The 15,000-nt window shown below is 41.1% G+C and overlaps 2 protein-coding genes across 7 annotated transcripts in view; both read left to right on the top strand.

Moving 5' to 3' along the window:
• itpkb (inositol-trisphosphate 3-kinase B) overlaps window positions 1–11,028 on the top strand; it is a 47,689-nt gene extending 36,661 nt beyond the window's left edge. For 4 of the 5 annotated variants that reach the window (XM_069515626.1, XM_069515624.1, XM_069515627.1 and 1 more), the window contains exons 6-12: window positions 2,514–2,613; window positions 3,049–3,086; window positions 3,216–3,391; window positions 4,565–4,769; window positions 5,988–6,101; window positions 6,700–6,771; window positions 7,773–11,028. In XM_069515626.1, the coding sequence (XP_069371727.1) occupies window positions 2,514–2,613; window positions 3,049–3,086; window positions 3,216–3,391; window positions 4,565–4,769; window positions 5,988–6,101; window positions 6,700–6,771; window positions 7,773–7,982 (915 nt within the window). In that variant the 3' untranslated portion in view covers window positions 7,983–11,028. The remainder of the gene's footprint in view (window positions 1–2,513; window positions 2,614–3,048; window positions 3,087–3,215; window positions 3,392–4,564; window positions 4,770–5,987; window positions 6,102–6,699; window positions 6,772–7,772) is intronic. The other variant, XM_069515628.1, reaches the window with a different exon arrangement.
• A 2,930-nt stretch (window positions 11,029–13,958) lies between these two features.
• The window catches only part of coq8aa (coenzyme Q8A, genome duplicate a), a 15,548-nt gene continuing 14,506 nt past the window's right edge, over window positions 13,959–15,000 (top strand). Inside the window, exon 1 of one of the 2 annotated variants that reach the window (XM_020091910.2) lies at window positions 13,959–14,325. The gene's annotated coding sequence lies outside the window, so the exon portion shown is untranslated. The remainder of the gene's footprint in view (window positions 14,326–15,000) is intronic. The other variant, XM_020091911.2, reaches the window with a different exon arrangement.

The following is a 15,000-nucleotide window of genomic DNA, read 5'->3' on the forward strand; positions in this document are numbered from 1 at the left end:
TTTACTGTCACCGAATGCTTTTATACGTGGATTTAGTCCTTGTTTAGGGATGTTAGACAGCTTTACTCTCAGATTTTATTGAGCTATAATAACACTGCTAACATTAACGTGATAGTTGAAGCCTGTAGTGTTTCTTTTTTTTAAGTTAGACACAAACCAACCCTCCCTCTCTTGTCGTCGCCTCTCCTGCCCTCGTCCGATTGCATTTTAATGTCTCCAGGTCCTACATCTACAAACCCAGACAACGGCTGTTATTACTCACACTTGAGGTAGTCCAGACTTTCTCGTACTTGCCGTCCACATGTCTCCCCCTCTCTTAAACACACACACACACACACACACACCAGCTATAAGTGGGCATCACGGTCGACGGATGACAGTCTGAGTTGATGGAGAAAGCACAGGCCCTGGCTACTTACCAAGCTGTAGCCTGATACTCTTTTTTTCTCTCACTAACTGACTAAAGATGGTGAGAAAAATGAGAATGGGTAATACTACTCGTTTCAATTCATTTGGTCTCTCTGGTGGGCTGAAAAAGCTCAATCAGTCTTGCATTTCCTTTAACCACAAGACAGTGGTGATAGACATGTGTTGTGTGATTTTTCTTTGCGGCTCTGTGTCTTAACCTTTTGTTGCTCAGGGGATGAAGATGAAGATTTCCATAACAAGCTTCTACTCAGTGTTGCCTTTTGCCTCCAGGCTGCCGTCATCTCACTAAAATAAACTATTGAATCTTTAATTTTTGATTCTGAAATTGCAAAGAAAGAATTCTGTTTTTCTATGAGCCTAAAGGATTTGATTGATATCAGCTTGCGGTTTTTCCATTTAAAAAGGCAAATCCTAATAAACCCAATAATATCACAGGGTCAAACCACTCTGACACTAACTCAGCTGACCCACCACCTACCTCAGAGTTAGTTTCCAACATGTGATCCATACACATGTTTTTTTTCTCTCTCCTCCACTGGGTCAGAGAAAACTCCCTCATGTGACTTTGTGTGTGTGTGTGTGTGTGTGCGTGCGTGCGTGCGTGCGTGCGTGCGTGTGTGCACATCTAACCATAGATAGTCATGCTATCAGCTGATCCAGATAATGTGACAGGGGTTATATATCTCCTTCTATGGTCTCTTTTCTCTCCTCTTTCCTCTTATCTCATCCTTCTCTCCTCATCCTCTCCTCTCCTTTCCTCGTTCTCTCATCTCCTCTCCTCCGCTGGTCACCACCAGTTACGCTGCAGCAAAGCGAGGCATTGTTGAAACCCACAGAACATCTGGAATTTTTCCATCTGAAATTCTGCAGGCAGAAAACATTATTCTGAATATTTTAATCAGTAAGATTGTGATTTATTATATCTTGATGTTGCAACATGCAGCAAAGTTAGCACATGTTGTCTAAATCTACTTTTCAGGACGGTTCAGGAGAATATTACTGCTCAAAGGGATAAAGTGGTATTTTTCCAAGGAAATTAAGGGACAGCAGAGAGTGGTCCATTTAAAAACAATTAACTTTCACCTTGTGTTTTTGCTCATCTCATTATGTCAAACTTGTTTCTTCCATCCTAACAGTTAAGGGCTGTAGTCCACCAAACTAAATCTTTCTCTTTAGCCAGTCAATTTGTTGTAGGGGATTATCTTTTTGTGAATGACTGAGTGTTTGTTTGTGTGTGTGGCAGGAGTCCCACAGTTCAATGTGTCCCTGCCAGGGACAGAGAGAGCCTTTGGAGAAACACTCACTGTGTGTGTGTGTGTGTGTGTGTGTGTGTGTGTGTGTGTGTGTGTGTGTGTGTGTGTGTGTGTGTGTGTTGGGGGGGGGATTTTTTGGGAAGTGAGGACATTTTGACCAGTCCTTACTTTTTCAATGGGCTGTTTGAGGGTGAAGACTTGCGGTTAGGGTTAGGCATTCGGTTTGAAACGTTAACGAGGTTAATCAGCTCGAGAAAGTGTCCTCAATAATAATAAGTAATACGAACGTGTGTGTGTGTGCGTGCGTGTGTGTTACCCAGGGAAACCCCAGTTTGATCCTCCAGAGTTCAGTTGGAAAAAGTGTGGGAGAGCGAGGACAGATCCCCCAGGGTCAGGGATGCTTCAGTGTGCTTTTGTGTGTGTATGTGTTAAACAGTGAAATCCTCCAGATGCTGCAGAGAAATGCTGAGAGAGTAAGCTTTTAATAGACTTAGACCTAAATTCATATTTTACAAAGCATGCATAAACACTGCCTCAAATCCTCATCATCAAATATCATGTCTTACCACACTGGTCACGAGGCAGCATTTATGTAACCTATAAAGCAGGAGGTTCTGGTGGAGCAAATGATCGATTGATATTGACAGATTTAATTCAGTCTGGCCCTGTGTTACGCTGGCAACCTGTACAGGATGTGCCACTCCTCTCACCCAATGTCAGCTGGAAGTCTCCCACCACATTGTAACCCTCAACTAACAAGTGGTGTAGAAAATGGATGGATGGATGGATCATTCATCACTGAAGGATCATCTCTTATGTTTCTGTTCGTAGCACAAGTCTTGGAAGAAGATTAAGAACATGGTCCACTGGTCTCCGTTTGTCATGTCCTTCAAGAAGAAATATCCCTGGATACAACTGGCAGGGCACGCAGGTATTGTGGACACACAAACACACAAATAACAAGGTTCAAATATGTTTTAAAAGCTAAATACCAAAGTGAGTTGGGGATGAGCCTCCTTCTTTTTCTATGTGGAAAGTTGTGACGCTGGAAATGCTGGGATGTTGTATCAGTGGAAGGAATAGTTTGGATGGACAGTAGCCTAAAAATTGTTAGCAAGGTTTTGTTTGTGTATAATGTTTTAAAGCTTTTACCGAATCTTTGTTGTCAGCACTTCGGTGCTAGTTCTTTGAGACCTAGAGGTCAGAGCCCTAAGAGGAAGTGTGTGTGTGTGTGTGTGTATGTGAATGAGTAGAAGCGAGATTCAGAAACATCAGGTGTTTAAATAGACATCTTTGAGTTTGAGTTTCAGCTGAAGAGAAATGAGGGCCTGCAGCGACTCCACAGTAAAATAGTGTGTTTTTACAGGGAGCTTCAAGGCAGGAGCCAACGGTCGCATTTTAAAAGTGAGTCAAACCTTCACATCAACCACACCCTCTTTGTCATGGCATTCAGATTACATCCTGGTACAGAATAAGTGCAGCCAAGGCTACGTAATAATGATATGATGATAACTTGCTGATGATATTCTGTAGAAACACTGTGAATGTGAGCAGCGCTGCTTGTCCCTCCTGATGAGGGACGTGCTGCGCCCCTACGTCCCTGGTTACCATGGAGATGTAGAGAAGGACGGCCAGAAGTACAACCAGATGGAGGATCTGCTGGCCGAGTTCGACTTTCCATGTGTGATGGACTGTAAGATGGGAGTGAGGTGAGAAAACATCCCGTTAGACAGCCTCATATAAATCTTCAGCCAGCCAAATAGTCAGTGTGTAGATGGAGCGCTCAGCTGACTCATACAGTTTGGCTTGACGTTTAAGTCTATAAAAGGTTACTTGAATTATAGAACATTAAGTGTTTTGTGTTATTTTTCTCACAGATGGGAGAATATTTAATATAATTAATTAGATGAAATCATCGTATCCACAAAGTAGCCACTTTATGTGCCCTGCCAAGGAGGTGAAGTTTTCATCTCCATTACAATTTTATACGGATCCAGGTCGGGAGGCGGACCCAGGAATCTTTTTGCTTTTTCTTTAATGTCTTTAATGTTAAATATCAAAAGTAGCAGTCAGTAGAGCGTGTACCCAGAAGTCCCCTCATGAAACCACATTTAAATCTGCTGCATCCATCCATTGTCTTATGCTTATACGGGCTGGGTCGCAGAGGTAGCTGACCAGGTAGGGTCTGGGTCTACCTCCCGGTTGGTCATGCCCAGGCAGGCTCCAGAGGAAGGCCCAACAACCTGACAGAGGAAACTAATTTTGGCTGCTTGTATTTCATGATGTCATTCTTTGGGTGACAACCCAGAGCTTGTTATCATAGGGGAGGGTTGAAAAGTACATGGACTGGTATCTTGAAGCTTGCATCCTGAATTTCCTAGATCCACATTTTTATTTGGATTCATGCATTATTCCCTGGAACATTTGTAAGAATGTCAAAAATGCCCTTTGTCATGTTGTTCTCGATCTGCCCTCTGATCCGGATGTGCACCACATTTGTCCGTCACATCCTTCCACCAAGTTTTGTGGAAATTGGTTGGGGAAGTTAATAATCCTTTGTTGTCTCTGTGGGAAATACAGCAATTTCCTTATGTCAAGGTGAGCCATGCAAATAACTCTCTCCTAAATACTGCATGTTTTGGCTTTGAGGATTTGTTTAAAGTTCATATAATCTTCTCATTGCTCATGCGTCTTGCCCTGTCACATTCTTTGTGATTCTGACACATTCCTACATCCGGGAATCCGTCTTAGAGCGTGTGATGTTAACCACTGTATCCTGCTGTTTTAGTAGAGACATCGTACCGGCTCTCTCAGCCTCTGCTCATCTTTCTCACCCACTTTTTCTTCTGTCTGCACCACCTGTTTCTTTTCCCTCGCTTCAGAACCTATCTAGAGGAAGAGCTGACCAAGGCTCGCAAGAAGCCTTCTCCGAGACCTGACATGTATCAGAAAATGATTGAGGTTGATCCTGTGGCAGCTACACCCGAGGAAAACGACCAGAAAGCGGTGACCAAACCCAGATACATGCAATGGAGAGAGACCATAAGCTCAACGGCCACCCTGGGATTCAGGATAGAGGGAGTCAAGGTAACACTCACTGAGCCTTCCTTCCCTTCTTTCTTCTGGTGTTCAGTGTGTGTCTGTGTGAGGGTGTGTGTGTGTCCTTCAGGGGCGTGATCTAACTTCCTGTTTTGAGCAGGAACTTCCTCTGAAGAATATGTTTGTGCATGAGATCCTTTGTCGTACACGAAGCCTGTTTGTGGCAGCTCTATAGGCCTCAGCATCTGGTACTGACATTGCATACACATGCACACACAAATCTCCCTCTCTGTCTTTATTTGAGGGTCGTGGCTATATAAGGACATTCCCGGCTTCCCGGTGGTCTGTTGCCATGACACCAAAGGTTATCCCTTAAAAACAATCACACAGAAAAGTGTGTGTGTGTGTGTGTGTGTGTGCGTGCGTGTGCGTGCGCGCGTGCGTGCGTGCGTTTGCGCGCGCGTGAATTTGAGAGTTGTGCTCAGACTTGAACCATAAAGGGGAAAAATACTTTAGTCTTCAAATAGTTCCTTGTTGCCAGGCAGCCATCACAATAAGAAAAGCTCATTTATTTCACTGTGAACCCACCAACTGTTTTGACTTCCACTGCTGGTTCTGCTCCTGATGCTAATCTACTGTACTTCCACTGAAAATATTAATATAACTTCTCAAATACTGAAAAACAAAACAATGATTTCAATGTTTCACCTGGAATTCTGGGTAAATGGGAAGGTCCTTCTTGAACGTTTTGTCACAGTGATTGATTAAATAATCCTAAAGAATTACTGATAGAGTAATCTGGAATGAAAATAATCCTTATTTACCGTATCAAATTAGTCACTTTACCACAGAAATTACACATTTGTGAGAGTGAAATATTTTTGACTCAGTAGTCAAAGACAGTTTCCTGCTTTAAGGCTCTAAATATATATTTCCCTCAATGCTTCATTTCCTCCCCCCATTGTTTTTCCTGTTTTCTTTTTGTCCATTCTCTCCTCTGCCCCTTTTCCTTCCTCACCTCCCGTCCTCTGCCTCAGCCCCATCCTTCCCATCTATACCAGAAGCCTGGAAATTGTAGTTATGCTAAATTTTTTTAAGTATAAGTTAAGGTACTTAAGTTTGTGCTGTCTACAGCGATATATTGTCATATTCTATTACTGCAAATAAACATGTTAAACTGTCACATAACATCAGTCCTCACATTGATTGCCACCTCTCCTCTCCTCTCCTCTCCTCTCCTCTCCTCTCCTCTCCTCTCCTCTGTAGAAGGAGGATGGGACAGTGAACAGAGATTTTAAGAAGACAAAGACAAGAGAGCAAGTTACTACAGCCTTTCACGACTTTGTCAAAGGAAATAAGGACGTGCTGGTAAGTGTGCTGGTAAGCATGTTCCTGTGTTCCTGTGTTCCTGTGTTCGTGTGTTCCTGTGTGTGTGTGTGTGTGTGTGTGTGTGTGTGTGTGTGTGTGTGTGTGTGTGTGTGTGTGTGTGCGTGTGCGTGTGCGTGTGCGTGCGCGTGTGTGCGTGTCAATGGCCTTGACTACTGTATGGGACTGAAAAACAGATGAGGAATGGACACACACATACATATGGAAACACATGTGTACATACTGTAGATGTGGCCTCATGCTTCCAGGGTCAAACAAAAAGGGAAGTCCTTGGGCTGCTACACACAAACACATACACACACACACATTCAGTTGCATACAGTGAGAATAGGAAACCATTCATGACTGTGGTGTTGTATTTTGAAATGATTGAAGGAATTATTATGATTATTAAATGAACAGGAATTTAGTTTTTTGACATTTGCTAATTTTTAAAATATAAAACATGCTTCCAGAAACGTAAACTGTGCAGCTGAGTGGACTGAGAATTGGAAATCAAATGATTTTGGGTTGTTGTGATGTTTTCTGGTTGAATCAGCAGCTCACTTCTGATAAAGCCAAACAAAACTGACTGTGTGTGTTTTCTTTACAGAATAGTTACCTAACCAGGCTGAAGGAAATCAGAGACACTCTTGAGACCTCCCCCTTCTTCAAAACCCACGAGGTAAAGGCACATGTCCAGTGACTGAAACAGAGTTTTACTGCTGCTCTCTTCACAGCTGCTGCTTCTACAAGAACAAACGTCTACTTTTAACTTAAAACTGATCAGATCTTTCTTTTATAAACTTGATTTAAGTCAAGAACTAGAGTGGCACTCAGTAGAGCACATACAGTACCTCTGCCACAGTTCCCTTATATTCAACCAAGCTGCAACACATTTCACACTCATATCATATCAGTTCACTAAATCCACAATAATTATATCCTTCCCTTACATACCAGATCTTCCACTGTTAAAGAAAGTGGAAACATAATTAATGGATCTTCACCTTTGCCCCTCAGTTTGCACACTTAAATGTTTTTTTTTAGCTATAAACTAATAATATCTTGAGTCTTGATAAAATACATTAATGCTGGTTTTATTGTCACACTTATTACCAAATTTATAAAACAAAACATTTAATGGTTGAACATAATGCCACCCAAACCCTCTTGGATGCTGCATGTACAACGCTTTTGCAGCTTCAACAGCTTGAGTTGTCTCTACTTCATATTATTCATATGTTTGAAAATGTTAACACCCTGTAAGGCGACCACTCGTGAGTGGAAATCTGGAAAGATTCACTCATTTTCGAATCGATGCTGAAACTAAACCTCTATGTGAGAATTTCCGTGTTCTGTAGACTGATGGAGAACTAAAACTGCATCAAACCTGTTCTTTGGTTTTTTTTTGGGCCTCACTGTAGATCCATATTTTAATTTAGTGAAAGTGACCTGCTCTTGCAAACACACCAGTCCTCATGTTGCATCTACCCTGACACAGCAGGCTTTGTCATGGAAACTGGGCAGCAACAGTCCTGACCACACATTCAGTTTCACACTTGCGATTGTGCGCGCACACAATCACCAGTACATTTGAATGTAAACAGAAAACAGGAAGCGAACAATGTGAAGTGGAAAAAAAAAACAGTTTGGTATTTATTTCTCGTCTTTGTGTTTCTGCAGGTGATTGGCAGCTCCTTGTTGTTCGTTCACGACAGTAAAGGGCGGGCCAAAGTCTGGATGATTGACTTTGGGAAAACCACACCTCTTCCTGATGGAGAGGAACTCACCCACCGAGCATTGTGGGTAGAGGGCAACAGAGAAGATGGCTACTTTTTTGGACTTGATAGTTTGGTGGACATCATTTCATCCATGTTGAACTCTGAGACTTGAAGTCTGAGGAGTTTTGAATTGGACATTTGGACTCACAACAGTCGGGGAACACTCTGGATTTCCTCGTGGATGCTCTCAGACATTTGTCCTCATCTTGGTAAACACATCATCCCACAACAACGCCTGGCCCATTCACTGACGGATGCATTGTATTTATTCTTATGTAGTGGAGTTTTAGGAGCTACACTTTAACCATTCATAGCCTTCTTGTGTTTTCCATAACCCCTCCAGGGTTTCCCAGCAGACATTTTAACTTGTCACAGCAGGAGAAACTCAGTTACATTAACAATGTCCCAGTAATCCACGAGCCAGCACGCACAGAATGTGCTTCTTCTCCTGTGACTTGTAAAAATGACAGTAAGAAAAAGTGTATTTTTCATATTCTATAGTTCTCAATACAAATTCAAGGAATAGGCAAGAAATATTCTATGTTTCTATATATTCTAAGATTCTCAAACTCGATGAATCTCTCATCTACTTTGAAACTTGTTTGTGGGTCTCAACCCCAAACACATTGGTTCCTATGAAGATGTTTCTATCATGTTACAAATATTTATTTTAAATAGAAATCAGAATATGTTAGGTTTTGTCTTTTCATGGAATTTGTTTGACACTATGAAAAATATAGAATATCATCCAACATGAAAACAACTGTGTGCAAAATGAAAAATAAATCTGACACTGGCGCCCCCAGGTGGTAAAATAAAAAAGTCACTTTTAATTAGGTTTAAATAGTTTGACGGATGCTTCAATTCTATAAAAACAGTTTTCATAGCGGTTTTAAAATTGCAAGGGTTTAACACTTTTAGTGCCAATTGATAATTTTAAATAACTACCTTGTTCCCAGCACCTTTGTATAATCTGCGAGATGTTTGTGTAACTGAAATCGTTTTTTTTTGTTTTTTTTCATTTTTGACCACAACTTCGTTCATGTCCATTTTCTTAAAAAAACACTTACAGGAATTATATTTACATCTTTAAATGTACAGTCGCATGTGTTTTTACGCATTAGAAGATGATTTTAGGTTTGTTTTTACAGTGGAAGACAAAACCAGTCTCTTTTTCAAGCCATAGTCAGAGTTTAGACGCTGTAGATTTGTCTTCTACGTTTTTTGGACATTTGAAGTCATTGTTTCAAACTTGCAGCCAACATGGAGACATCGAACGTTGGTGGCCACACACTCCTCACCCTCCTCACACGTTGTTGGGATTGTTCACAATGTACAGAGAGATGTAACATGTTAGATGTAGATTTTTGTTTTTTTTAATGTAACATTATTTTAGTCAAACTCTGTGGAACACTCACAGCCATGAACAATCGTATTTAAGCTATACAGTGCCTTGACGTTACAAAGCCAAGTAACTGAAAACACGTCTCTGGATGTTATTGTAATAGTCTTAATGATCAGTTCCTGGGTGCATGTTTATTATCCTCTTAAAAGTTTGGGCTTAATTTTGTTAGTTCATCCTGTTTTTATTTATAACATTATATTGTGTTTTCTTTGTTTTTTGTTAATGGGAAACTGTGACATTTTCAATCCTGGGCTGTTGTGTTGTTTTGTCTTCAAGCATGTTTAACATTATGAGTCAAACTATGAGGCAGGTGAAAAACTATTGGATATGACTGTTGATAGATTGATTTATAACCGGAGGATGAGACCCATTTACTGTAATGGGGAACGCAAACAGTCATTTAGAATCTAACTTAGCTATAACAGGTTCTTGATGAACAGTGAGAACATGACAGCAGATGTTTGCAGAGTGTTAGTCCATGTAGTGCCTTCTTAAAGACAATGTCCAACATTTTGGGAAATGGACTTGTTGAGAGTTTAATGAGAAAAAGATTGACACCATATTTGTACTCTAAATGTATCACCCTTCTTAATAAACCCTCAGCAAGGAAGGTGTGTTTCCCAACATGTCTGACTGTTCCTTTAAGACCAAACATCTTAGTTGTTGCTTATGCTCCCCAGTGTGCACTTAAGAGTCATTCCCTTGTAGGTATGATGTTGTTCTTGGTTTTCTATTTATTTGGATTGTCCTTTAAAAAATGGTTTGGTGAAAAAAGTCCTGCTTCCATGTGTGACTTTGGGATCTATCTTTCTATCTATATGTTAGGGGTGTAGTGATTCTCCAACTCCACAGTTCAGTACAGACCTTAGCTTTACGCCGGGGTAAGATAAAGAAAATAAAACAACTCCTGCCAAGGCACCAGATTTCATACACTCATAAATATCAATTCCCTAAATGTGCCTGATATTTATCGTCAAGATTCACAAATGAATAAATAAAATGAATCGCTTCTTCCATGACACATACCTCATCCTTCCACCAAGTTTGGTAGAAATCCATGCAGTTGTTTTTTTTTTGTTGGACAGGGATGAAAACATAACCTCCGTAGCAGAGGTCAAAATTGAATAAACTCTAAATACATTTTACAACAATAAAGTAACAAGAGCTCAACAGGCTGTTGCTAAAGTGGTGACAGAGGGTTGGGGTGTCACACTCCAGTCATCTGTCACTGTGGACGTTTGTGTTACTGGTTGGTCTCGTTTTCAGAATGGTTGCAGCCCTCATAGATAATTCCTCCACATAATAACAAACTATAAGAGCTTTTTGTCCCACAGGATGAGATGATAATCCTGTACAAAGTTTTGTGGAGCCGTGGATTCACACGCCTGAACTTAATATTTCATCATTCCACCTTATAAGACCGTTTTTTTTCTGCAGGGGTTGTAGTTCGGTTTTGGCTCTGGTCCAAAATCTACTGTTATCAGCAGGATTTGATCATGCACAGAAAAATACCCTGATGTGTATCTAGTTCAACGCCTTAACCACGACAACAAGAAATTGTGTGTCCACCTGAATTGTACATGATGTTCTACCTTATGATCCTGATGTGACTTTTCCACTTGTGTGTAAAATATTTCCATGCACTGCTGGAGGCTGAAAATCCAAACGTTAGAGACAAAAAGTTGCTTTTGCAAAATTGTTCACCCCTGACATTCATGCCAATAAAGCATTCTGAATGGAAAAAGAAACAAAAGTGTCTGTGTGTTGCATCATGTTTCTTTCATCTCAACTAGAGGAGAACGGTGCGCTGGGCCTTTCCAAGGTTTGGTTCGTGCGTCGTCTTTTCTAACAGCGTCATTATCCATTCTGAGAGGATTGAAATTGTCAAATGTTTAGCTGGAGGTGTGATCACTCAGTCGTGATTGGACCAAAACAGTCATTACATCAGAAAATAATTTCATGATTTACATTTTCACATTGAGTAGCAGTGGCAGAGGGTAATTCTTCTTTGATAGTGACACACTAGCTCCATTGTTTGTCAGTGTTTGCTTTGCTACAAACCTACAATCTTCTCTGTCTCCTGAAGGAGCACTGAAGGGAGGGGGGTGTATTTGTTGTACTGTTGAGTCCAGATGGCAGCAGGCTTTCTCCAGAAATACTTACTCCTGCTGTAAAGTGCTCATATCTACAAGTCGTCTGCTGAGGCTCAGGTTTGAAATGAGAAGATAGACACCAGCCCAGGTTTTACACAGCTCTGTGTATTTCACTCATCAATAAGCTTCCTGTGAACCTGACCTGAGAATGCTCCCTCTGACCTCTTGCTGCTGCTGCCATGACCACATTAATTGCTGTGTTTGCATGGGGGGAGGTGTCATTTGCCATTCAAATCACACCTGTCCACAGCAGCAGCATCCGGAGCTGGTCGGAAAGAGAGGTTTTGATTCAGGGGCTAGGACTCATCAGAGGTTGTGAAATGTGAAACAGTAGAGAACATGCAGCTCCTACAGTTTTATAGTGTTTGGCCACTTGGGCACTTTTGTCATTGTATACTGGGAAACCAACTATGTTGAAATTATAGTTTAAAATACATGTAATGACTCATATGTCTTGTAGGAGTGCTGGCATGTACTGAGGCTTCAGACCCTTGCAGTGACCACAGGTTTGACTTCAACTCCTGCTGCACGTCTTATTCCTCCACTTTCTCCCTTTCACTCTTTGGCTGTCTCATCAATAAAGACAGAAATGCCCAAAGATTTTTTGACTTGTAATCACATATATTTATTGCAGTTCATACCAGGGCACATTTAATCACACTAACTGCTTTATTTTTTAAATATGGTAACTATTCAGATTGATATTTTATTAATTCTACACTGTCTGATCATAACATTTAACAGTGACTTTTCACGTTGTTTTTTGAAGACTGTGTTTATTATTTTTCACCATCATTTCAAAATGTAACACATGGAAGAACATGATATATATACATAAGAATATATACATATACACAGCCATAACACCCACATGCATATATACCCATACATACAGATATACATATGTACCCATATCAGAATCAGGTTTTATTGCCAAGCAGGTTGAAACATACAAGAAATTTGCTGAGGTGTATTTACACAAGTATAAATATACAAAAATATGAAAAATAGAAAAATGGGAAACAAAATTAAAAATTAAAAAATACTATAAGCACAGAGGGAGGGATTGTGCACTATGTTGTATATACACATACACAAGAAAGGGGAAAAACAAATAGAGCAGAAAATAAGATGAAGATATAAAAACATATTCAAACATCATGAATGTATAGGCAATAAAAGTCAAACAGGTCAGTGTTGATGTGGTGCAGTCTCTTCACCAGTAGGTGGATGCAGAGGCCGGTTTCACACACACACACACACACACACACACACACACACACACACACACACACACACCCGTCCATGTTATAGTTTATTCTTGGCACACGCGTGTTGTTTGTATTTAAACGTGTCAGTCATTGCCTCAGTTCCTTGTTTATTATAAAAAATCGAATCTGTTGCCAAGAACATCGTGTCAAACTTCACAATGCAACACACACCTGCACGTTTCCCCCCCCTCATCCCCCTGGACCAATCAGAAGGCGCCTTTTGTCCCCACCTCCTGTCAACAGACGACGAGGACCAATGGGAGCAGAGGACGAGTCTGAGCGGAAGCGCAAAACCAGAGCCGCGCAGAGCTGAAGTTGAGCAAACCTCGTGGCGCATGTTTGCGTGGGTGGGATGAAAGTGTGCGCCACCTACTGGTGAAATGAGGACTTTTGAAAAAGAGTTTGAGTCCAGAAGAGGAAACGACCTCATGGATAAATCACCTCATTGATTCACGAGGAAACGTGCAGATGTGATGTTGATGATTTCTGCCTTCTTCCAGTAACTACCTAACTTTAGACCTCCCTCATGTGCGAATCAATATCTGCACAACTGGATTCATTTGTGTTGTTTTGTTGTTGCTCGTGTTTGATTGTTCGTTGCTCATTGTGAATGTTTCTTCTTCTCAGGCCTCATCTTGGTGAAGAGATCTTGATCTCAATGTGACTGCCTCATTGAATAAAGATTAAATATAAAAAAATTAAACATCCAAAACAACTTTCCCAAAACAAAAGAACGAACTGTAATGTATAATAATAATAAGGATACAAATAATAATAATAAAATATTCATATAGCAACTTTTAAGACAGAAATCAAAGTCAAGTAAAGTAAAAAATAAACAAACTAACTTATTTGTACTGTTGTTGTCATTGTTATTATTGCTACAACAGTATTCTCATCATTACAATAATAATGGTACAAAATAATAATAATAATAATCGTGATGATATTCTAGGAGAATAAAATATACACTTATCTAAACAGGGTTACAAAGTGTTTCCATGGCAAAAAAATGAATGAACTAAAATAGAGGGTTATTTTAAACGCCAAATCATAATAACATAATAGCAACCAGTACTAATATCACTTCCATGACCAACAATAATCACATTGATCATCTATACTTGATGTCAAACAATTCTTCAAACTGTTTTTACACATGAAACAACATCGTGTGTCGGAACCACAGGTCGGAACCATGGTGTCTGAGAGGAGCACTTCAGAGCTCGGAAGAAATTCCGAGGAGCACTTGCGTGGGTTGAGTCAGTGCGTGGCTCTGGCTGCAGAATGAAGTTGGTAAATAAGGTTTGACCTCCCTCGCTGTGTGGAGGGAGGGAGAGAGAGAGGGAGAGAGAGAGGGAGAGAGAGAGGGAGAGAGAGAGGGAGAGAGAGAGGGAGAGAGAGAGGGAGGGAGAGAGAGAGGGAGAGGGGGGGAGGTAAAGTGGATTACACGCTGACCGTCAGCAGCAGCAGCGGGAGGACCACAGACAAACACCCCGCAGCTCCCGGTGCCTTCAGTCCGTCCTCTGGAACTGGTGTTGGGGGGAAAAGAGGGAGAGAGTCCCGCGCTGTCCTGCTCCTGTCAGCAGAGTTCGATCTCGCCCACCACACCGTGACCCCGTGGTGGTGAGTATGTGCGACGCTAATCACGCGTTATCCGATGAATATGCGCAGGAAGACGAAGTGGCGCATGTTCGGGTTCGTCCTCTCAGTAATCCAGCGTTTGTTTGCACGAATCCTCCGCAGCGCGTGGACGTGTCCGACCTCCACGACTGTTATTCACTCGCGCAAACTTCACACGAGCCGCAACTCAGATCAGTGCACCCGGAAAAAACTAGATTCATTCTAAAACACGTTGATTGTTCAGGGTCTCATCCGTGTAGCGCAGTTATAATTCTGGATTAAATCAATCAACGTCAGAAATACACGGCCCAGGTTTGTTGTTGCGGAGTCTCGTGGCTACACGCCCACGAGGAAGTTGACGGCCAGATTTTTAATGCTGATGAGACATTTACATGCGATTTAAGTCAAACTTTTTAACGTACAACCCGCGTGTTATTTGTCTTTAGTGTGGGCATTATACCGAGCACACGCACGTGCACACCATAGACTGTATATAAAGAATGTACATTAACCCTGAATGTGAGTGTAGAACGTGTGATTGAAGGGTGGTTTGTAGAATAGTGACACCATATTAGATCAGAGAAGATAATATTTGTTGATCTCACGCAGGGGAAGTTCACTCATTATATAGTTGGAATGATGAAGTCAATGAAACATGTAAAGGTATAGAAATAAAAT

This window comes from Paralichthys olivaceus, chromosome 19, assembly GCF_024713975.1.
Source record: "Paralichthys olivaceus isolate ysfri-2021 chromosome 19, ASM2471397v2, whole genome shotgun sequence".
Lineage (NCBI taxonomy): Eukaryota > Metazoa > Chordata > Actinopteri > Pleuronectiformes > Paralichthyidae > Paralichthys > Paralichthys olivaceus.